At 36.5% G+C, this 23,741-nt stretch overlaps 1 protein-coding gene across 3 annotated transcripts in view; it reads right to left on the bottom strand.

Moving 5' to 3' along the window:
* Positions 1-23,741, bottom strand: part of TBC1D14 (TBC1 domain family member 14) — a 114,572-nt gene that overhangs the window by 28,554 nt on the left and 62,277 nt on the right. For 2 of the 3 annotated variants that reach the window (XM_074229828.1, XM_074229830.1), the window contains 8 exons: positions 17,686-17,804; positions 15,682-15,764; positions 13,313-13,430; positions 11,926-12,032; positions 4,211-4,291; positions 2,982-3,076; positions 1,205-1,276; positions 156-284 (listed from right to left, as the gene is read on the bottom strand). In XM_074229828.1, coding sequence (XP_074085929.1) covers positions 156-284; positions 1,205-1,276; positions 2,982-3,076; positions 4,211-4,291; positions 11,926-12,032; positions 13,313-13,430; positions 15,682-15,764; positions 17,686-17,804 — 804 coding nt within the window. The remainder of the gene's footprint in view (positions 1-155; positions 285-1,204; positions 1,277-2,981; positions 3,077-4,210; positions 4,292-11,925; positions 12,033-13,312; positions 13,431-15,681; positions 15,765-17,685; positions 17,805-23,741) is intronic. The other variant, XM_074229829.1, reaches the window with a different exon arrangement.

Below are 23,741 nucleotides of genomic sequence, written 5' to 3'. Positions count from 1 at the left end.
TTAAAAATCCAGCAACGAGCTGTATTACTCAGTCTTGGAGCATCAAAGTAGAGAGAGCCAAGAGTAATTAACAACCACAAAAATTAGTTCTTTGAATATCACTGATAAGGGGGAAACATTTATAAAAATATCCATAGCAACTACAGAATACTCACAAGGCCATGGTCCACTCGAAAAAAAGCCATTTGACAAGGTTTATTCAAAAGATTAGAAAATGCAATAAAGGCATCTGCAGTATCTAAGTTCAGAATCAGTACTGCTGCTATAAATGACATGCCCTGAACCTAAAAGAAGAAAAATATTAAGTATCAACCAACATGGATATGTATACATAACACAGTACATATTTTTTTTTACTGTTTTGAGAACTAAAAGTTAGGTTGAAAATATATTTGTCACTCCATTCCAGCATATTACAAGGGAAAGTAATAGTCCTTTTCCCATCTACCTCTCCCCCACCACCAATCTCACTTCAAAATTCAATGTTTAGAACTTAGTAGATAACAATAAGATGGACCAGAACTGTATTAATGATCTTCATTTGTTTTTGATCTTTTCTCTAACCCCCATTCACCTCTTTCCCTAGTCCCTATTATTCTCTTTATTTCTGTTAGCCTGTCTGCCTTTGTAACTACAAAAATGAACGATATAATAGGAAACAAAAAGTACTTTACACTCAATACTTGAAAAAAAAATCCCTTCAATACATGTATTTCATCCTGACTCAAAAAAAAATCTTTATGAAAGTGACAAAATCATATAGTGTGGTGGGCACAAAAAGAGAGATGTCAACCAACCATATTTTTAACAATATATGTCATGGTTAGAAGAGTCTGTAGAAGAAATTCTATATCCATCATTGACCATGCAATGTAGAATAAGTCATTTATCAGTAGACTTCTCATTCTCCCTTCTTATCAAAAATGATGAGACCATGTAATTTAATTTGAGATTTTTTTTTAGGTTTTTGCAAGGCAATGGGGTTAAATGGCTTGCCCAAGGCCACACAGCTAGGTAATTATTAATAGTCTGAGGTTGGATTTGAACTCAGGTACTCCTGACTCCAGGGCCGTTGCTCTATCCACTGCACCACCTAGCTGCCCCCTAATTTGAGATTTTTCCATTGTAATATGCTATTCCCCAAAAGTTCTATTTTTGTTCAAGCTTATGCCACCCCAAAACACTGAAGAATAACTTCACTTACATAACCAACATCCGGTCGGTAACAAGTATATGCGCCCAAAATACTGTGCAACATGTCATGATATGGACCACCCTATAATGATTAACACCAAAAACAATACATGCATAAGAGTACAGTTAGTACTAGGAGTATCTTTTCACATGGGTTACCAGCAATCCATAGTTAATCCTCACAAACAGAATTTGGAGCCAAGTCCTTTAAGAAAAGCAGTAGGTCAGGTTTGAAGGCTGGAGTGTTAGCCTTATTCCTTGCTTGGTTTCTCCTCTATAGCTACATACTTTCTCAGAAAGGAAAAATAAGCTATATTTAAAACACAGAGGTATGTCTTGTTTTTTCTCCTTCTAGTTCCTTAGTATTCTCAGTTTCTCTGTTTATTATACCTCTCAATGAATTTCTGTCTGCCCCTTCCTTTCTGCCCTCTCAGTTTCACCTTCCTTTCCTTATCAGTTTCACCTTCCTTTCCTTATGTATGTAGCTGTTGTCCTATGTAGAAAGTACAATCTCACAAACTATGGTTAATCCCTGCAATGGTTATTTCAAAACCTGAGGTCATCAAGGTGTGCTTTCCTTCCCTTAGACTATATTCACCATTTAGAACAGGGGTGAAGAACTCAAACACAAGTAAAAAACAATGTTGTTTGGTAGGTTTTCTTTGAGAGATATCAAAATCTCAATCCATTTGGCTTTTATAAATACCAACAGTTGGGAGTACAAAATTCTACTAAATGTGGAAAATTAAAATTATGAACCTAGGAACTATTGGGACCATTACATTGATCTCTCCCTCCCTGCACTCTAGATTCCATTCCTACCTCCTCTAGGAGTTATCTTTATTTTTTTAGTTTTTGCAAGGCAATGGGGTTAAAGTGGCTTGCCCAAGGCCACACAGCTAGGTAATTATTAAGTATCTGATGCTGGATTTGAACTCAGGTACTCCTGACTCCAGGGCCAGTGCTCTATCCACTGTACCATCTAGCCGCCCCTAGAATCTCCTATTTCTCTTTTTCCAAGGGCTCTTTTCTTAATGTTAAAAGATGTTCAGATCTCCCCATCTTAAAAAAAAAATTCACTTCACTCTGATACTCTATCCAGCAATTACACTCTTTTATATCTTAGCTAGTGGTAGAAAAAAGATGTTCCTCAGCTTTCCTTGATAGGGTTTACTTGTATTTCAGTTTCAGTATTCATTTTTTAAAGCTACTACTTTCAGTACATTAGGAAAATATACTGGTTGTGAGATCTTGGAAAAATCACTTGATCTCTTAGTATCTCAAGCAACTAAGAATATAAGTTGCAGAGAGCATACTAATTGGCACTGGTATAGAAATTACCAATGAAATATCAAAGAAAATTAAAAAAAAAGAAATAACAAATACAATAGGTTAGCTCCCAAACAACAATATTTTATTAAGTATCAACTATGTGCTACAAGAAATTAAGCCAAGGATGATTTTAGAGCATGGGTCATGCATTAGGTTCAGAGCTACAAGTACAACTTGTATAAAGGGGGTAATTAGGGATTTTTATTGTATCGGACCCAGAAGACCACCTCCAACGCTAATCAGTGCACACCAAGATATATATGTAAAATGTGGTAAATGCAAGCAGCAAAATATGCCAACAAATGAGTGTTCAAAATACTATCAAGTCATGGATTTCAATATTATAATGAAAGAATATTTAAAAACAGATATTTCATTTATAAAAATACAAAGTTCATCCTCTTCAAATTTTAAGCACAAACTACTGGTGTAAAAGTAACATATATACCACTTACTTGCTGAAAAATACAGAGATTAGGGAATGTTCTAGAAATGTCCAGTTTGATTAGTTCCAGACTGGCTTCTCTGTCAGCTGCAGAAAAACTTGTATCTATCAACAACAAGAATAACAATGTATATAAGAAACAGATATATTACGATTAATAAGCATCAAGTGTTTTTGTAACTGTATGTCACTAATGGACTCCAAGGACACTGACATAATTATATTTTAAATCAAATAGGTTATATGACTAATTTTTAAAAGAAGAGTAGTGTTATTCTGTCAAAGATCTGACATAGAGGGAGAGGCAATGGAATATAAGACTATAGATCTTTGTAATATACTAAACTACCTGCACATAAAACTAAATCATTCCAACAAAGTGAGTTTATTTTTAATACAACATGACATTTTTAAACTAAGATCCATAGGAATTTACTACTTTCATCCAAATCAGGAAATTTAAAAACCAACTATTACTGGAATATTGAGAGATATTTTCCAGTTCTGAGAAACTGAGTGATTTGACAAAGTTCTCTATTAACTACAAAGTTACAGGAATATAAGAATATATGCACTTTAACGATCAAAACTGAATACTAGTTATAGTTAAAAATAAAAAGTACATATTTTCTAATTTGGAATTGTTTTCCTAAATCTACTTATGACTAGGATCTCAAGGGTTTAGGAATTTTTCACCTTCATCTCAGAGTTTCTTTGCTTTCATTTTTACATTAAAAGATGTTCAGATCTCCCCATCTTAAAAACCAGTAAAATCTTACAACTAAGAAATGTTCAAGTGCTAAGCCAGGAAAATAGATTAGAATATAGTAATATTCTAAATACTTTATATGAAGAATGCTATAATAATATAAGTTTCAAGTCCTAAAACTACTGCTAGTTAGAAAGCAGTCCTCATATAAAATGATGCTGAATTGCAGTTTCTTGAAATAACTCATCTAGGATATTTCTAGTTTCCTTTGTTGCTCTCTGGACTCAAATACCACACAGGCATACCTTTAAAATAGCAAAATGGTAATGCCATATTGCCTAAATAGTCCTGTATGTATTCTTCTCCAATCTTAATAATCTTCATAAATTTTAGTTTTGCTTTTAAAATTAACCAAAAAAAGTTTTCAAAAAAAAAGAAAAAAACATGAAATCCAATTAGAAAAATCACTATTTTTTTAAATGCACTCTGTTAATACTAGTATTGTGTACTAAATGCATATGGAGACAGACCTTCATTCTCTGCTTCAGAGACCCCAGCACTGAGGGATCGCCACTTTTCCTTGGCTCGAGAGAGACAAATATCATAGAGTTCTGAAAGACAAATTATTTTTAAAAATCACTTAATGAGATGAGCAAAACCAGAAGAACAATTTATAAAGTACCAGCAATACTGTAAAGATAATCAGCTTTGAAAGACCTAGTATTTCTCATGCACACAATTATCAATCACAATTTTAAAGGACTTATGATGAAACAAGCTATCCACCTTCACTTAGAGAACTAATGGTCTCACAGTGAAACTGAAGTACATTTTCTTTTGTTTTTTTTGGAATAGAGCTAATGTTGAAAATTATTTTATTTGACTATGCAGTTTTGAAGGTTCTGTTTTTCTTACTTTCTCAATGGGTGGGGAAGAGGAAGAGTAGGGAGAGAATTTGGAAATTAAAATAAAAAATTTTCAAAAAACATTTAATACATATCATTTGCTAATACTTGGGGGGGACTCAAAATTCTTAGAAGTATTTTCCAATATTTAAAATATTTTCATAAACAGTCTGAAATTTACTTTTTAGAGTAAACTAAAGCCTATTTATTAAAACATTATTAAAAAACTAGCCTCAAATTATTTCATACTTGCAAATTATAATGAATCTCATTCTAAAAAGAGAATAAAGGAATTTGCTGATCTTTTGGTTCCAAACCAATAGAAAATGAAAATTAAGGGAAGAAAAAAATAAGGATTAAGACCCTGAAAATATAACCAGAAAAGACAATGATCTATGTTAGAAGGGATGTGGAAAAGCTGGGACACTAGTGCATTGTTGATAGAGCTGTGAACTCATCCAGGCTTTCTGGAGAGCAATTTGGAATTACAATAGCAATAAAAATGTATTTCATACCCTTTGATCCAGCAATACCACTACTGGGTCTATACCCTGAAGAGATCATGAAAAAGGGTAAAAACATCATTTGTACAAAAATATTCATAGCAGCCCTCTCTGTGGTGGTAAAGAATTGGAAATTGAGGGAATGTCCATCAATTGGGGAATGGCTGAACAAACTGTGGTATACGTATATATACTATTGTGAACACTATTGTTCTATTAGAAACCAGGAGGGATGGGAATTCAGAAAAGCCTGGAAAGATTTGCAAGAACTGATGCTGAATGAGATGAGCAGAACCAGAAAAACATTGTACACCCTAACAGCAACATGGGAGTGATGATCAATTTTAATGGACTTGCTCATTCTATCAGTGCAACAATCAGGGACAATTTTAGGGTACCTGTGAAGGAGAATACCATCTGTATCCCAAGAAAGAACTGTGGAGTTTAAACAAAGACCAAAGACTATTAACCTTTTTTTTAAAAGGTATCTTATTATGTAATCTTATTATGTAATTTTTCTGTCTCTTATATTTTATTTTTTCCTTAAGAATAAGATCTCTCTCTCAACACATTCAATTCTGATCAATGTATAGCATGGAAACAATGTAAAGACTATCAGACTGCCTTCTGTGGGGAGTGGAGGGAGGGAAGTGAGATTGGGAGAAAAAAATGTAAAATTCAAAAAACAATCAAAAAATAGAATTAAAAAAATAAAATAAATAAAAATAGAATTAAGACCCTGAATCTTACTGCTCTAAAAGAATTCCAAGTTAAAAAAGCATGTACTAAATACCAACTACTCAAAAATATGGAGCTAGAAGCATACAGAGTATGTTGCACAGAAAGGAGTATAAATCACATGGCAGCATGTTGATATACTGAAAATCAAAGATTCAAGTAAAAAATACTCTAGGTAAATTTTAGGAGGCAGAAATTGGTTTCAAGTAGGAAATTTAAAAAGGCCTTTATAAAGAAGGTAGCAGCTGACAAGACTTGAAGAAAGAGAAGGATTTCAACAGTTCAAGATGAGGAGGGGGTCACTCAGCACCAACAAATAAAGTGGGGGGAAAAGCAGGAAATCAGGGACTACTATCTAATAGCTGAGTTTGAATGGAACAGATTGTGTGAAGAGGAATCACATGAAATAAGGTAGGTTGGAGAAGGCCCCCAGGAGAGTTTTAAATGCTAGGAAAATTTTATCTTATTCCACAGGCAACATACAAACTGAAGGGACAGAGTTAGATTTGTGCATTAACTAGAATATTCTAGCAATTGTGTAAAGGTTGAAGGTTAAATAAAGAAGCAAAATGATTGGAAACAACAAAGATGGAATTAGTAAAATGAATGAACAAGAAAAACCCTGATCACAATAGAGGAAAGTCAGGTAACATTAGGCATTCATTCTTTATTTTGAATAACTTTTTGGAAAATGCAAGAATGAATCAGTGTCAACTTTGGGAACAAAAATGTAAGTATCTTGCAAGTCCTAGCTAAGATTAACATACACTTGCTTTCTCAAGAATATTTCATAATTCATTTGTTTGAAAAGATATATAAAATTGACCATGCTAATCAAGAAAACTTTAAACTAATGATAGGAAAGGGAAGGAAGAAATTGCTTATTCTGATCTGACAAATACAGCTGGTCCTTGTAGATAGTAGCAGTTAGAACAGAGAAATAGCTGAAAAGAGGATCAAATATACATGTGAGATAATATCCAAGAGGATAAATAGCAGCAATAAAACCCATGATCTTAAATATCTGTTGTTTCAGATATCTATACTCCAATGAACAAAAGCATGAGAGTTCAACAGAATAAGCTCTAATATAAGACATTAATGAAAACTTGATGAAATGAGACTCATGACTAAATTATAGCTCTGGAAGACTTTATTGAAAAAGATCAGATTATATAAAAAGGAAAGGAAGAAGATGTATTCCTCTGACAAAATCCACCAACCCAGAATGAGAAGGCATGGTTAAGAGAAGCAATTTTAGATAGGGGACACAGAGAAGAAATGATGAGATGAAGAAGCTGGGAAATATATGAAAAATTGAACATAGAAGCATAATAATGAAGTAAGGGAAATGTCAACTATCCAAACATACCTTAGTTTCTCTGTGTCCAAAGCAGAGTAGCTGTCGTTTATCTTAATGATCATTTCATTCTTCAAAAGATGAAGCAAGAAGAAATTTTATCTCTGACCTAATTCTGACCCAGGATAAATAACATTTACAGTACTTTCAGATTTAGAATGTGCTTTGCATATGTCTTCTCGTTTGATTCTTTACACTAATACCATGAGGTATTTCTAGATGTTGTTACCTTTTTTTACAATTTAGGATATTTTACTTCCCTTAATTTTCCTGATTTAATAATTAAGGAAACTAAGGCTCAAAACAGAAAGATCCTGGTTCTTAATGCTGAAAGCTTAGAGACAAAAGTTAAGAAATATTCATGGGGGGCAGCTAGGTGACACAATGGATAGAATACTGATGCTGGAGTCAGGAGGATCTAGTTCAAACGTGGCCTCAGACACTTAATAATTGCCTAGCTATGTGACCTTGGGCAAGTCACTCTTAACCCCATTGCCTTAAATAAATTTTTAAAAGGTAAGAAAACAAAGAAGTATTCATAATTGAGAAGGAAAGGTCAGATGTAAACTGGATTTTGGAAGAGCTATTTTCAAAAGTTTCAGAGAAAGGACAGGTAGGATCCAATGACCTAATATTTTTATGGGAAAATTAGCCTAAAAATGTTGGAAAGCTCAAAAATTACTCTGATGAGGAGAGCAAGAATCATTACAGCTAACATTTACACAGCATTTTAAGATTTGCACAGCACTTTAATTCTTGCAACAGTCTCATGGCAGAAATGTTATAACATCTCCATTTTACAGATGAGAAAACTGAGGCACACAGAGGATGAGTAACTTCACTAGTCATTGTCTGAAGCAGAATTCCAATTCAGGTCCTCCCAATTCCAAATCTTATGATATGTTAACTGTACCACCTGGCTGCCCATTGTACAGCGAATTTAATATCAAACTCATATTTTAAATGGACATAAGTACAAAAGAGCAGCATGATAGTCTAAAGATTGTATCAGGAGAATTAAAGATAAGAATGTGTGCCTAGCCTAAAAATGAATGTTAGCAAGAATACCAAAGGGTGTAAGTCCCCTGGAGGACCACAGCAGGTGACAGGGAGAAGGCTATATTACTTCACATGTGTTTTCCCTTTTTAAAAAGAAGGGAGAGAGGAAAATCTGGTCTAGGGAGAGAACAGAAATGTGAGCAGAAAATGAAAAAAGTAAGATTTTAAAAAAATTTCAAGATACCAGGTCCAGAAGAACTATTATCTTGAGTCCTGAAGAAACAGGTGTGATTGCTAAACTGCCATAATCTTCAAAAGATTGTGGAGAAAATAGGAAGCAGACCTGGAGAAGACTCATTTTCAAAATAAAGATGGTGGAATTTGAAACTTAGAAGTCAATGATGAGCCTCATGACCCATTTATTCCAGGCAGAGTTTTAGAAGAAATTAATAAAGGAAAGTTTTCCAAGCACATAAAAAAGAAAGCAGCAATTGCTAAAAAGTCAACATGGTTTCATCAAGGAAATGTCATGCCAATGTAGTCATATTTTCTTTTCTGACAAGGCAACTCTACTGGCAAATCAAAGCAAGGCTGTAGATTTGGATGTGGATTTCGTCAAAACATTATAAATAGGAATATTGTGAAAATACGTAGGCTAACCTGATAGTCCATTAGGTAGATTTGGTACTAGTTAAACAGTTGAACCAAGAAAGTCCTGTGTTAACAAATGACATCATCTTGGAAGGCAGTCACTACTGAATGCCAAGAGAGATGTCTTTAGTGCTCTGCTACTCAATATTTTTATCAATACTTTGGAGTACACATAGCATACTTATCAAATCTATTGATGGCATGAAGACTGGAGGGATAATAGCTAACAGAAGCAAATATATAGAAGAAATCTGTTAAAAATCTCTCAAAACTATAAAGTGCAACATCTTAAACACAGATGTATAATGGATTATTATTCAGAAAAACAGCAGCCAATGTGTATGAACTGGCACCAGAATCAGAATTATAATATACACACACTATTTTCACTGTGGAAGCTCAAACTCAACCTTATTACTCACTGAAATCCAACTTAATGACTGAGCCCATCTTCACTAAAAATCAACTTCTCTTCTAACCCTCCCAATTCTGTTAAGGACATTGGCATCTTCCCATTTACAAAAGCTCAAAGTATCAGAGGTGTCTTTGCATGGAGAGGAGAGATAAGAAAAGAGAGACTCCCCCCAAAAAAAACTTTGTCCTAATATCCATTCTTTTCATTCCCATTGCCTCCACCACCAGCTCCCCCATAACTTTCTTTTGGACTTCTTTCTAATTTATCTACTTCTTCCCAGTCCAACACATTTAAGACTCTGCTGAAAGCACATACCTCCCAAACTACCATATATTAGGACACTTACCACACAATCCCCACTCGGGGGCTTTTGGATCTGCCCCTGCAGATCCTTCCCACCTGGCTCCAGCAGATGCCCCTCTCTCCTTTCTCCTCCTCTCAAGGCAGACATGACTCTACACTCCAACACCACATCTACTCAGAACTTCACAAACATGATCTATATTTTGACATCTAAGCCCCTGAGTTCATGCTGCTCCAATGTACCCCAACTTCCTTAGCTCTTGACTTATGCCCATTTATTTCTGAAATTACCCTAATTCTTTAAGACCCAACTACAATGCCTTTTTAAAAATCCATGTCCCTTGTCAAAGGTGATTTAGCTTGACTTTTTTTATTTTTGCAAGGCAAATGGGGTTAAGTGGCTTGTCCAAGACCACACAGCTAGGTAATTATTAAGTGTCTGAGGCCAGATTTGAACCCAGGTACTCCTGACTCCAGGGCCGGTGCTCTATCCACTGTGCCACCTAGCCACCCCTTAGCTTGACTTTTTTGATAGGACTTTGTACTTTTTTCATCGTCATCATCTGCCTTACATTACAACTAGCTATTAGCTCTCAAGAAGTTAAGAGTATTCATTTGCTTTTCTCCTGCTATTCCTGACCCATGTACTCATCCCCCCCTAAGGTTTCTTCTACCCTAAGGCTCTGCCCTGAGTCCTCTTCTTTTTGCTTAGTGAGTTCATCAGATCTCATGGACTTCATTATTATTTCTATAATTCTCAGTGTTTACCCATCCCTAACTTCTGATGTACAGCTTTTCTGGACTGCCTTTTGGACACCTTGAACTCAAAGTAGACATCTTAAATTCAACACATCCAAAACTGAATTCATTATCTTTCCTCCTGAACCCTCCTCTTTTACTAATTTCCTCATTACTATTGATTATATCACTATCCTTCCAGCCATCCAGACTCACTACCTTGGTGTCAATCTAGATTCTCATGCCATTGCCAACAACACCACCCCAATTTGTTGCCAAACCCCATCAATTCTACCTTCATTAAAGACTCATACATGCCCTGTCATTTCTTGACTCGGGCAGGACCCTGGTATAGGCCTCTTCCCTTCACACCTGGACCACTGCTCTAGCTGCTGGTGAGTCTGCTTCCCTCAAATCTGCTCCCACCTTAAAAAAAAAAAAAACACTAAAGAAGAGACATCCTCCTCTGCTATGTTCTCACTTTGAAGAGCAAGAGGCAGTTCCCATTCCACCAGCAGTTGCAATCTTCCATCTGTGCTCCTTCTGAGCAAGGGCTGTCACACCCCTCCATTGCATCCCCAGAGCTAGGACATACTCTGTATACATGAAGTATTGAAGAAATGTAGGGTTTTGTGCTCATCTCATCATTCACTCTAATCCATCCTCCACCTGGCCATAACATATGTCAAGTCTGCTCTTATCAGATTCCCCTTCACCACCCAGCTCCTTCCGAGTTTTCCAGGCTTCTTCCACCTCACTCCTGCCATTTTCACTGGCTTGTCTCACATCTGAATGCTCTCCCTCCTTATCTTGACCTCCAGGCTTCCTTTAAATCTCAGCTCAAATGGCACCTTCGACAAAAAGCTTTTACTGGGGCAGCTAGATGGTACAGTGGATAGAGCACTGGCCCTGGAGTCAGGAGGACCTGAGTTCAAATCTGGCCTCAGACACTTAATAATTACCTAGCTGTGTGGCCTTGGGCAAGCCACTTAACACCGTTTGCCTTGCAAAAACCTAAAAAAAAAAGCCTTTACTGTGCCCCTTGAGGTTAATGCCTCCCCTTTGAGCTTGCCTCCAAATTACTATGCAGTTGTCTTATTTGTATATGTTGGTCTGCATGGTGCCTCCCTACCAGAATGTGGGCTCCTTGAGGGAAGGACTGGTTTTGCCTTTCTTTGTATATCTCCAGTGGTTAGCCTATATATAACAAGTTTTTAATAAAGATTGTTTTACTGGACTTAATTCCATCTCACTGCCCCCATTCTCCACTCACAGAATGATAACAAGATGTTTAAAGGACTTCTGAGTCTTTTAATAGGACCATAATAATAATGGATCCTGCTGTCATTTAATCTACTGTAACTTAACTCCAGGTGTAGACAATTGTTATGCCAAAATACCCAGAAGCAGCAGACAACAGGTTGAAAGCAGTAGTTTTTGTTGAAATTTCAAAGAACAAAGACAGCATGTAAAATTAAGAGCCTTACATGCCAGTCCTAGAACTCAGTCCACAGTCACAGCAAGTTCTTCACTTCCCAATTAACTGTCCTAATAATACACTAGAAGAGGCAAGGGGAGCAATTTGATTTGCAAGATGAGTTACATGTATATAGGGAAAACAGAAGCTACTCACCATGGGTGATATTTAATTCATTCCCTATTGCCAAGCTCCAGACTTTACCTCTCACACTTGGAGGAATACCTTGCCACCATAATTCTCGAACTTTTCGAGAACACCACCTAGGTAAAAACAAAGCATAAATTCAAACCAACACAACTTCAAGGAGTCTATGTACTTTATTTATAGATATGTTATTATAAAATATAAACACACATCAAATGCAGGGAATGGGAATGGGATAAACATTTCAAATATAGGTGGAATTAATAAAACTCAATTCTGATTGGGATTGTTTAAGTGAGGGTAAACTTTCATTTGCACATTCATTCCCACAATGGATATGGTGAGCAAAGACTTCAAAATATTATTTGTTCTATGTGGTCCATAAACATGCAGCAACTCAGTTCCCCCACAATTACTATCTGAACAATTCTGCAGTAGCTTCTAGTGTTGTACAGGAATGTGGCCTGCTGATACCTTTGTACACAAAACCGCTTCTTTCATCTGCAGGCAAGACAGTCATGGGGTCCCCATGCTTTTGACCTCCTGGAGGAAGGGCACTGGTAATCATTAAGTATTTCATAGTCAAACCTTTAGTCCCATTGCAAATACTTTACATTATCTCAAAGCATTTCACATATGATCTTGTCTGAAACGTAAAACCACATTTTAACTGGTGCACTGGATAGAGCACTGGACCTAGAATCAGGAGGACCTGAGTTCAATGTGACCTCAGACACCTGACACATACCAGCTGTGTGACCCTGAACAAGTCACTTAATTCCACTGCCATGTAAAATTAAAAAATAAGAATAAAAAAAGAGAAGAGCCTCAGTTTCTTCCTCTGGAAAACAAAAGGACTAGACAAGATGGTCTCTGAGGGACCTTCTACAACTAAGATTATCTGATTATTGCATCTTCATAGATAAAGAAACTTGGGATCAGTAAGGTTAAGTAATATGTGCAAGATAATACACCTAGCAAGTAGTAGAATCTGGAATAAAATGTTGGCACTTGGATTGCTGGGACACTGGTTCTTTCCTTTATCACATCCTACCGGTCACAGTTATGATGTCAAGGTAGAAACAGGCATGATAAAATTTCAGGGGAGTCACCAGTCCAAGGTAACCTGAGTAGTAACAAAACTAGTTTTCTGATTCCAAATGCAATGTTATTTCCACTGTAGCAAGAGTGGCTACAGGCTAGTTAACAACACATTATATAGTACCTGACTAAAAAAAGAGAAACTTGATTCCACTGAAAATTAATGGAAATATATAGTTTACATTCAGTAATTGACAATCAAAAACTTTTCAATAGAAAAATACTACTTGATGAAAATATATCGTCTCCAAAGAAATGGTTTTAAATTAAACAGCAATTTTTCTTCATTTCTTACATTGTTTCCCAGTTAGGTAAAATTTCATTGTTCCAGACCAAGACAGCATTTCCAATGCTTTCTTCCAAACGACACCTCTCTTCCTGCTGTTTTTTCCTCCTCTGTGCTTCTTTAAGCTCTAAATTTTTAAAAAGAAAAGAAAAATAAACTAATAACTACGACACACACACACAACTTCAAAAGTAATAGTGCTATAAAATGAATATGAGCAAGAAGAAGTCAGTTCACAGCTATCCTATGAATAGGACAATAAATGTCTATAAAGACATCTTTATTTCATATAAGACTCTTAGGAGTAGTTCATTAAAACATTTTCTGCATGGACAGTTCTAGGACGGATCACGAAAGGATATCCTGCTGAAGTCGCTCCTTTTACAACTGAAAAAAACTAAGGTTCAGAGAGGTCAAGTGATATTCAAAGTCACTCAACTGAATAATGGCAGCACCAGAACCTGAACACACATCTCAATTTTTAATCCCATATCTTCCTGATATATCAATTTGTCTCCTAAATTGTATCAATTTAAAAAAGATACTCTTATTTATAAACATAATTGGAAAAGGCATTTAGAAAATAAATAATACAGTTAATACTGATTAACTCAACAAACAACAGCCAAAGCCTTCTGTACAAGATACCACAGGGATATACAAAGTTTAAGTAAGAGAACCTCTGCTCTCAAGAAGCTTATAATTTAATAGAAAACTGACAGAAAATACTGATAATTATGACATATACTATTAAATGCTGAATTTACTGCAAGCATGAGTCTGTCTATGTTCTCTGGCGAAAAGCTGCAAAGTCCCCTTGGTGAGAAAATAAGGGGTAAAGGGGTGGCTAGGTGGCATAGTGGATAAAGCACCGGCCTTGGAGTCAGGAGTACCTGGGTTCAAATCTGGTCTCAGACACTTAATAATAACCTAGCTGTGTGGCCTTGGGCAAGCCACTTAATTCCATTTGCCTTGAAAAAACCTACAAAAAAAAATAAGGGGTAAGATTTTTCTTTTTAAAAGAAGGGTCATTTAAATTGGAATCTACACAGGTAAAGAGAAAAGACAGCTATTACAAGTAGAGGGAAAAACTATGACCCAAGGGACAGAAATGAAAGGGCCTGGAACATATCTAGAGAAGCAAAAAGAAGTTGTTTTAGGCCTAAGCACTGAAAACACAGAAAGGGATCATTCGAATTAAAGCTGTAAAGACAAGAAAGACAGCAAATGGGGCAGCTATGTAGAATACTAAATAAGAGCACCAGCCCTGGAATCAGAAGGATCAGAGTTCAAATTTGGTCTCAGACACTTAATACTTACTGGCTGTATGACTCTGGGCAAGCCACTTAAACCCAGTTGCATCTCAAAAAAAAAAAAAAAAAGAACAAAAAAGAATGACAGTAATTTATGGATAGCCTCAAAAACCAACAATTTGATTAATATTCACTGAGCATTAATATGTATCAAATATTTTTAAGAGCAGTTAGGAGGCTATTATAGTAACTTGCACTTACAGTAACAAAGGACTGTACCAATGTGATGGTAGTAGAGAAAAAAAAATATGACCATGAGTGGTGGCATCTATAGGATTTACTATGTGACTGAGAAGTGAGAGAGATTCAAAGCCAAAAATAACTGAGGTTTTAACACAACACAATTAGAATAGCAATTGTGATGAATATAAATGTTCAATAAACATTGCTATGTGTTCAACAGATATATTAAAAGAACTGAAGTTAAGAATACAAGACAAGAATAGAGATTTGCTACTCTAAACTTTCAATCTTCTTCAGGGTCCCACATGATGCACTGTACATGGTAAAAGCTTAGTAAATATTTGCTGAATGAATGTTTGACTTCAATTGCATAAAAGGAAACTATATACATAAATACAGAGGAAAAAAGACAAAAAAACACTGCAAGGGGACAGAGAGGGAATAAATGTCAAATTGTTTTAAAATCGTAATAGAGTTAAGATTGCAGATTAAAGTTCTTTTTAACTCACTGTAAATATAAATTTAACTGGATATGCTATTCTCAGGATTCATAACACTTTTTTTTTTAGGTTTTTGCAAGGCAAACAGGGCTAAGTGGCTTGCCCAAGGCCACACAGTTAGGTAATTATTAAGTGTCTGAGACCGGATTTGAACCCAGGTACTCCTGACTCCAGGGCCGGTGCTTTACCCACTGCGCCACCTAGCTGCCCCATAACATTTTTTTAAAGGAAGAAAATTTTCCATCTAAAATTCTATATGATAAAATCACTAAAATATCACCAAGACTCAACTTTCTAGACTTTAAATTTTAAAAGAAAAATCTAGAATGGTCATTAAATCCTAAAACTTTAAATAGGTTGGAAATGACAACAATTACTCTACCTCTTTTTTTGGCCTGAACCACCATTTCTTCGTATTGCTGTCTATGTTTCTGAGCTTCTTCAGCTGGTTTTGCAGGGAGGTTTCTGGAGAGAAGAAAGGATTTTCTACCATTATAAAAAACAAATTCAAGTCATGAGGACCAAGAGGTACAGAACTGAGAAGCATTAATCTCTAAAAGACAAAAAACTTTAAAAGCTACTATTTATAAAACAAAGGTGATGTTTGTCTTACAAAGAATCCTTAATTTAGCCCTAAAACAAAAAGTTCTGTTTTGAGTTACTGCCAGTCATTAATTCCAATTCCTTACTTGATCAAATTTAAATCTATAAAATCTGACACTATATATGGTTCATATGTATGTGAACTAAAAAAATTAAAGACAAACAACTTCTTTCATTTGAAGGTAAACCCTTACATCTTTATCTAAAAGGTAAATTTTAAAATTATTATTATTATTATTATATAAATATCAGAATAATAGTAAAGAAATGTCTGACATCTGAAATATTTCACTTCAGGGCATGCCCCATTTTATATACTCTTCTACTTAGCCCAGTTCAAGACTTTCTCTATTACAAATGTTTTAATTATTTAGAACAGAGTCTGCTACATGAGTAGGACAGAACTCATCCTAGCAAATATGACATGCACTGTGTGCAATATGTAGTGCAACTCACTTTTACTGATAGTTCACACTGTTATCAAATTTTTAAGGTTAAAAAAATCATCCACCAAAACCTATTAAGATTATTAATCCATTAGATTTCTTAATATAAAATATACATATTAATATAATTCTATTTTCATTATTCTTTTTTTTTTTGCAAGGCAATGGGGTTAAGTGGCTTGCTCAAGGCCACACAGATAGGTAATTATTAAGTGTCTGAGGCCAGATTTGAACTCAAGTACTGCTGACTCCAGGGGCCGGTGCTCTATCCACTGCGACACCTAGCCGCCCCATTATTTTCATTATTCTTAAAAAGAATTTGTATGCCTTAACTGAAAGCAGATGTCAAGCTGAGCCACCAATAGAAGATGAAATATGTAATAAATAACTGCATGAACAGAATTTGTAAGACAATAACTATTCACATTTATATAGTGAGTTTATCAGATAGGGCACAGGATAAAAGGATTTTCAAATTAGAATTATCATAAGGGGTTATTCAATGCAAAATTTTCAATTTGTAGGTAAGAAATCTGAAGCTCAAAACTGCCAATAATATAAAACTCAAGATAACAATAAATTAGTCATAAGTAGCAAGGTGCTTCCCACTTCTCCATGAAAGCACAGCTGAAACACTAGCATATGCTATCTCTGTCCCCCAATGTCACAGAGCTGGAAGCCAGACATAAGAAGCCCTGGGTCTAGGACCATATCTCATGTTCCTTTTTAATATTATGAATGTCTTATTGTAATAAAAATAAATATTACAGGGCAGTTTTCAAGATCAATTCCTATTGCACAGTTTCCATCTTTTTAAGCAAGAGCAAACCTCAATATTGTGTTTTTGAGGGAGGGTACTAATGACTTACATCAGGGCTGTCCAAAATGTGACCCACCACCAACTGCATACAACCCACCAACCATATGCCACCTGCAATCTGATTTTTTACAGCCCCCTGTGGGTTTACTAAATGCTTTAGGAAATGAAGTCAAGCTACTGCAGTGCTCTCACTAAAATGGCAAATCAAAATATATTGTCTATTTTCAACAAAACATTTTAAAGGTAAGGTTGGACAGTCCTGGCTTACATTATTGGATTTCTTTATGAAACATATTTAACTTATTTATAGTAAGAAATAAAAAATCCCATTAAGACTTACTCTGGGGGCAGCTAGGTGGCGCAGTGGATAAAGCACGGGCCCTGGAGTCAGGAGTACCTGGGTATCTGTCTCAGACACTTAATAGTTAGTTACCTAGCTGTGTGGCCTTGGGCAAGCCACTTAACCCCCATTGTCTTGCAAAAAACTAAAAAAACAAAACAAAAAAAAAAAACTTACGCTGGTCTATCTTCTAGGATAAGAGCAGTGGTGGAAAGTGGTTCAAAATCAAGATTTTTCCTCACATTCTGTTTAGGAGAAAGAGGTTTGTGAGGTCGTCCAGCTTCTTCTTCATATTCCTATATAGAGAAAAAAGAATTAAAGAATATTAGTAAACCCAGGTATAAAAATGATTATTCTCAATGAAGAAAATCAAGTTTTCATTGAAATTGTTTTGCTTGTTACTAAAATCTTGTAAACCAATCTATCATAATTCAGTGAAAACTCTTGATATTGCTGGGTAGGAACTAAAATGCTTTACAAATAAGAATGCAAGAGTTAAAGTTTTCCAAGAAAATTCATCAAGAGGGAGACTTCTGATTGGTAAACTGTAAACTGCTGTATGGTCTTTTTAGCCAGCAATGGATCAGACAGACCTACTGACCATGCCCCAGACTGTACTGTTGAAGGAGTCAGAGAAGCTCTGGAGCACTTTCAGAAGAGCCTCCTCAGAGGCTCCAGACGCCCTGGAGAAGAGTTAAGAAGGGCAAAAGGTCTCACCTGTGCCTCCCCTCTGATTGTGAAGGGCTGAGCCTTTGTCCAGCACTGCATAGTGTATGACCAGGTGTAGACCCTTCTCAGAGGGGGGCTAACCCTGCCCACTAGAAGGGGCTAAGCCAGAACCATCTGAGATTCACTGAAGCAGTCCCTTTTCTCAAATTAGTAATCATTCAATGAATTACAGTAAACACAGCCACAAACAACTTCATAAGGCAAAGTCACATAGAATCTGCATGGGAGTAAAGAGAAGAGGAAAAACTAACTAACTGCCAAAGAGTCTTTTGGGCATCTCTAATTTACAGAAACTTGTGAAGTCTTAGAGCAAGAGACGTGGGAAAGAGAGGGAGGTAAGACATGGAACCTTGCCCTTCTATGACCTTGTTGGAGAGGCAAATCAAACAAACAGTAATAATTCAAGATTTAAATAATACTTCACAATATAGCATAAATGTCACACAGTAAGATTAAAAACAGATGACCTCTAAGGTCCTTTCCAAACCTGAGATTTTTTAAGTTTACTATTTGGTGATTAATTTTTCTAATTAATTTGATTGTGTATTGAGATTTTTTTTCCCCAGCATAAAAAGTGAGTTAAAAATGGGAAAGGAAAGAAGATGAATCATTCACATTTCCATTTAACCTTTACAGCAATCTTGTAAGATAGGTCATTAAAAAATATCATTTAACTCCTTTTTTGCATATGAAAAAACACAATCAGACATTTAAGATGATATGCCCTAGGTCACATGGGCAGTAAATACCAGAGCTAGGATTCTAATCCAGGCTTTCTGGTTCTGAATGCATCACTCTCTTCCCACTACATGATGCTTCTCAGACAAAGAAAAAAGATTTTAAAAATACCAGGTACCAGTCAAGTAGATGAGAAGTAACTTTACCTTTACCCTTCCTTCTCCCTAATCTCACCACCAGAGTACTAAAAAAGGAGAATATTAGCAGTGTTCTCTTTACAAATGCAAGATGCTTACTTCATGAAATGAACTCAATAGGAATATGAAAATCAACCCTATCCAAAATTCTTAGATCTATAATTCAGGCATTTAAATCATGGATCTTAGAATTGACAAAATCAAATCGAACTTTTAATATCACCTGGGTCAACCTCCTCATTTAAGACACTCAAGCCAACTGACCTAATCCAAGGTTACACAGCTAAGTCAATGGCACAGCAAGAAGGAGAGTATCTTTTCAGTTTACCGTCTTAGGGCTTAATTATGTAATTTGCAATGAAGCAAACATCCCATCAGAATAAAGACACTAATAATTAGTCATTAAAAGTTCAGAATCAATATAATTAACTATCACAATAACAATGAATTTATATACGAAATGGTTCAGACTATAGTCAAATATGAGGGGGGGAGATGAGGGAGTCATCCTTGTCAAAAAATGACCAAATTAATAAGGTTGAAACCTTCTCTCTCTGTGGGTTCCTGCTCATTAGATTTCCAACACCTGGACTGTCTCTACCTACCTTCCCTCTTCCCTATTTCCACATGCTGACATCCTGTCCTTCTAAAGACCCAGGTAAAAGGCTATGACCATCCCTGATACCACCACCTCCTCTTCCAAGCCAACAAAGATTCCTTGCTCACCTAATTTCTTACAACTTTGTTCTCTGTCACAGGGCTTAGAGCTGGAGGGGACTTTAGCAGAGGAAAAGGATGGAAGTGACTTCCCTAAAGCCTATTTGTGGACTCTAAATGCAGGAGTCTTTACACCAGACCACTGTCCTACTTCTCTGCGTGCACAGGTTTTTATCTCTCATTCTTGCAGACTTAGAACAATTCTCTCTCTGTGAGAGGCAGTGTAGTCAACTGGCTACCTCAGATTTAGGAGAGCCCTGGTTCATGTCCTGCCCAATGCAGCTGCTCCTTAATGAGCTCCAAGATCCACACACACACAACTGTCTTTTGCCCAGATCCAAGAAGCTCCTCCAAAGCAGCTCCCAATGCTGATGGAATCACAGGTCCTACAAAATGCAATCTCACAGTATCTAGTACACATTTAATAAGTAGGTCACTTATGGAGTAGAGAAGACAGTTTATAGCAGCTTGGAGCTGGTTTTCAAAGGGCAATCTGGTATTCAGTATGTCAGGAAGGGGTCCCCATGTGGGACACTTCTAAGAGTGGTCTGGGGCAATGGGAGCACAGAGAGGAAAGTTATCAGTCAAGTGACCCCTAAAATTCTGTATAAGTGGAGTACTCTGAGCAAATCTCAAGATGGTTACATCACACATGCAATTATTCCTCTATCTACCCAAAGCGGTGGGCTATGGTGGCCAGTGGGGATCTCCATCATAGGCCAGAGCCTCTACCAGCTGCAGATGAACACGGCTGCTGGTGGGCATACATGACAGTTCCAGGACTTTGTGGTACTGAGAGCCATTGACCTGTGCAGGCTCAGAAGTACCTGAAGGAATCCAAGGTGGCCAGCTATCAGACAGAAACCCACCTTGAGGCCAGCCCCATCTCGGTGGGCCCTTTTAAATTTTCAGCTCAGCTCATTCTAGATCTTTACCCACTCAACCAAGAGTGTCAGTCAATTTGGGCAATATCTTAAATCATCTGCTATGCTTTTCTCTATTCCCTGCAGAGATTAGGGAGATAGTCTTCAGTTCTGTCAATTGATTGCTTGACTTCGGTGGGGGGAGGGGAGTGGGAAGATCCTGTAATATAAAATAATCTTCAAGATTTCAGTCACTGGGACACTGACCCAGTTTGGAGGTCTGTCTTTAAAGTTCTGCTTTAACCTCTTCATGACTATGATTCCATTTGAAGAGAAAATGATCAAACTGACTTCTTTCTTCTCTGTCCAAATTTGCATTTTGCTGGCTCTGGGATATAATTTAGGGCTCTATTAAATTTCCTCTGGAATAAATCCAGTCTACCTCTAGCAAGAACCAAGTTTTCAAGTATTCAAACGTGTCAGAAATGTACACATTTCTCCATAGTCACAAAGAGTAGGAAGGAAATGTGTGCTTTATTCTCTCTCTCTCTACCTCCTGACCCCTCATCTGCTAGTCCTCCCCTTCCCTGTAAGACTGTACTATTTTACAGAGACAAACATGCCCATGCTTAGAGCACAAAAGCTCCCTCAAGACAGACTATTTCATTCATTATTTCAAATTTCACTTATGTCTTTGTATCCCCAGTGTCTAGCATAGTCTAACCCAAAGCAGATGCTAGATAAATGCTTGCTGATTGATTTTTGAACAAATTAATGAATGAAAGAAACCTATTTATAGTGCACTATTGCCTTAAAATCCTTCTCTCAAAGAAAGCAAAGGAGGATGAAGGAGGATCTAAGCATAAGGACACCAGAAAGGAGGTGGGAATGGAAGGAACCTATATAAGGGACCACACACTCTAGTCTGAGTATAAGCATAAAATAAGTGAATGGAAATAACATAAAACTAAAAACTTAGGGTTTTAAGACATATAAGCTTGTAGAGGAACTTGAATATCAGTCTAAAAAATTCCAATTAATTCAATTCACAACAGGAAACAAGTGAAGGATTGTGAACAGAAGAGTTACATGGTCCAATCTAGGCCTAAGGAAGATGACTCCAGTAAGCAGCACTGTTCATGATGGACTGGGAGTAGAATGGAAATATGACAAGACCAAGACTTATTGGGAGTTTGCCTATTGCAATAATATTTGCAGGGAATAATGAGGAGGTAGAGGGACCAGTAACCTGGGGTCAGATATGCAAGACATTACAAAAATGGAATAGGCTACTGAATGTGAGAAATAAAGGGGGAGAAAACTCCAAGATAACACCTGAAGACCGGATGGAATGCTGGTATCACATAAATAAGTTGGGAGAAGGAAAAAATTAAAAGAATTAAAGACAATAAGCCGGATTTGGAATATTTAAGATACCGGTAAAATTCAACTGAAAATGACCTTATCAAATGAAGACAATTCTGGAAGTCCAAAGAGAGGCTGTTGTTCAGTCAGTCATGTCCAACTCTCAGTGACCCCATTTGGGGTCTTCTTAGTTAGCAAAGATACTGGAGTGGTTTGCCAATTTCTTCTCCAACTCATTTTACAGATGAGTAACTGAGGCAAAAAGGGTTGAATAATTTGCCCAGGGTCACATAGTTAATATGTGTCTGAAGCCAGATTTGAACGCAGGAAGAGGAATCTTACTGACTCCAGGCCCAGCACAGTGCCCCAAAAGAAGGGTAACCCTCAACAAAAAGGCAATAGGGTGGCTGGGTGGTGCAGTGGATAAAGCACCAGCCTTGGAATCAGGAATACCTGAGTTCAGAGCTGGCCTCAGACACTTAATAATTACCTAGTGGTATGGCCTTGGGCAAGCCACTTAACCTCATCTGCCTTTTGAAAACTTTAAAAAAAGCTTCAGCAGTTGATGAAGCTATCTAGAGTAAGCTAGGAAGAGAAGAAGGTTGACAACTTTTAGGGGATAGGAAAGGATAAAGGAAACCAGGTAAGAGAGTAATCAGGACTGATTAGGAGCAGCTAGTCCAAATAATCTTTGAGTGCCGTTCCAGAGAACCAGAAAGGGACAGTATCACTGAAGCCAGGGGACAACCCAGTGGGAAGCTGTGTCAAATGCTATGGAAAGGTCTGAGAAGAAGATTCAAGTCTGATGGCTCAGAAATCATTTGTGACCCAAAGAGAACAGTACACTACTAAAGATGGAAGTCAAATGGCAAATGGAGATAATAAGTAGGCACTGCCCTTTCTGGAAATTTGGTAGTGAAGTTAAGGGGGAAAAAAAGGAATAGAATGATAACTTCAGGGGAGAGCATGGTCAAAAGAAGGTTTGTTATTATTTTTAATCAAGAAAAAGAAGTCCTGAGGTTATTCAAGGTCTCTTGCCTGGGTAACTTTATTCATACTGTTCCATAAATCCAGCGTATCTACTACTTTTCCTTCTCACTTTTTGAATTGCTCCTCATTTCCAGAGTCCTTCTCAAATACAATTTCCTCAAGCAGTAGGAAATAAAATCACAATTGGTTGAGACAAGGAAGAAGTCACATTACAAGTGGTTAAGGGACTGAATGGACAGAAGGAAAAAACACTGGGTAAAGGCTACTTTTTCCTAAGTGTGCTAGTAAAAGGGGAAAAAAAATGAGACAATAGCTAGATTTCTATAAGAAGGGTCAAGTGAAGGTTGTTTGGGGGATTTTTAAACAATTATTCACATTTCATTTCTCAATCTATATAGGATTATTAGTAGTTTAACAACACTCATGGCAAATCTTTGCCTAGAAAGGTTCTCAAGCAGATCAAATGCTTATGTCATACAGCTTTGAAGTTATCATAAAAGAATGTTTTAAACAAGTCAAAGATCCTTAACATGTACCCAAAATTCTAATACGCTTTAACTAAGTCAAAGATTAATTCTTATTTTTGTGTATATACATACTATTTTATGCTGATGTTATTGACCTGTTCAAAATTTGCTTCTCTCATAAATAAAGCATCACCAAGTCAACTTGATAAGTCTGAAACTAACTTCTA

This window comes from Macrotis lagotis, chromosome 3 (genome assembly GCF_037893015.1).
Source record: "Macrotis lagotis isolate mMagLag1 chromosome 3, bilby.v1.9.chrom.fasta, whole genome shotgun sequence".
Taxonomy (NCBI): Eukaryota; Metazoa; Chordata; class Mammalia; order Peramelemorphia; family Peramelidae; genus Macrotis; species Macrotis lagotis.
This window is presented reverse-complemented; position numbering and strand designations above follow the sequence as displayed.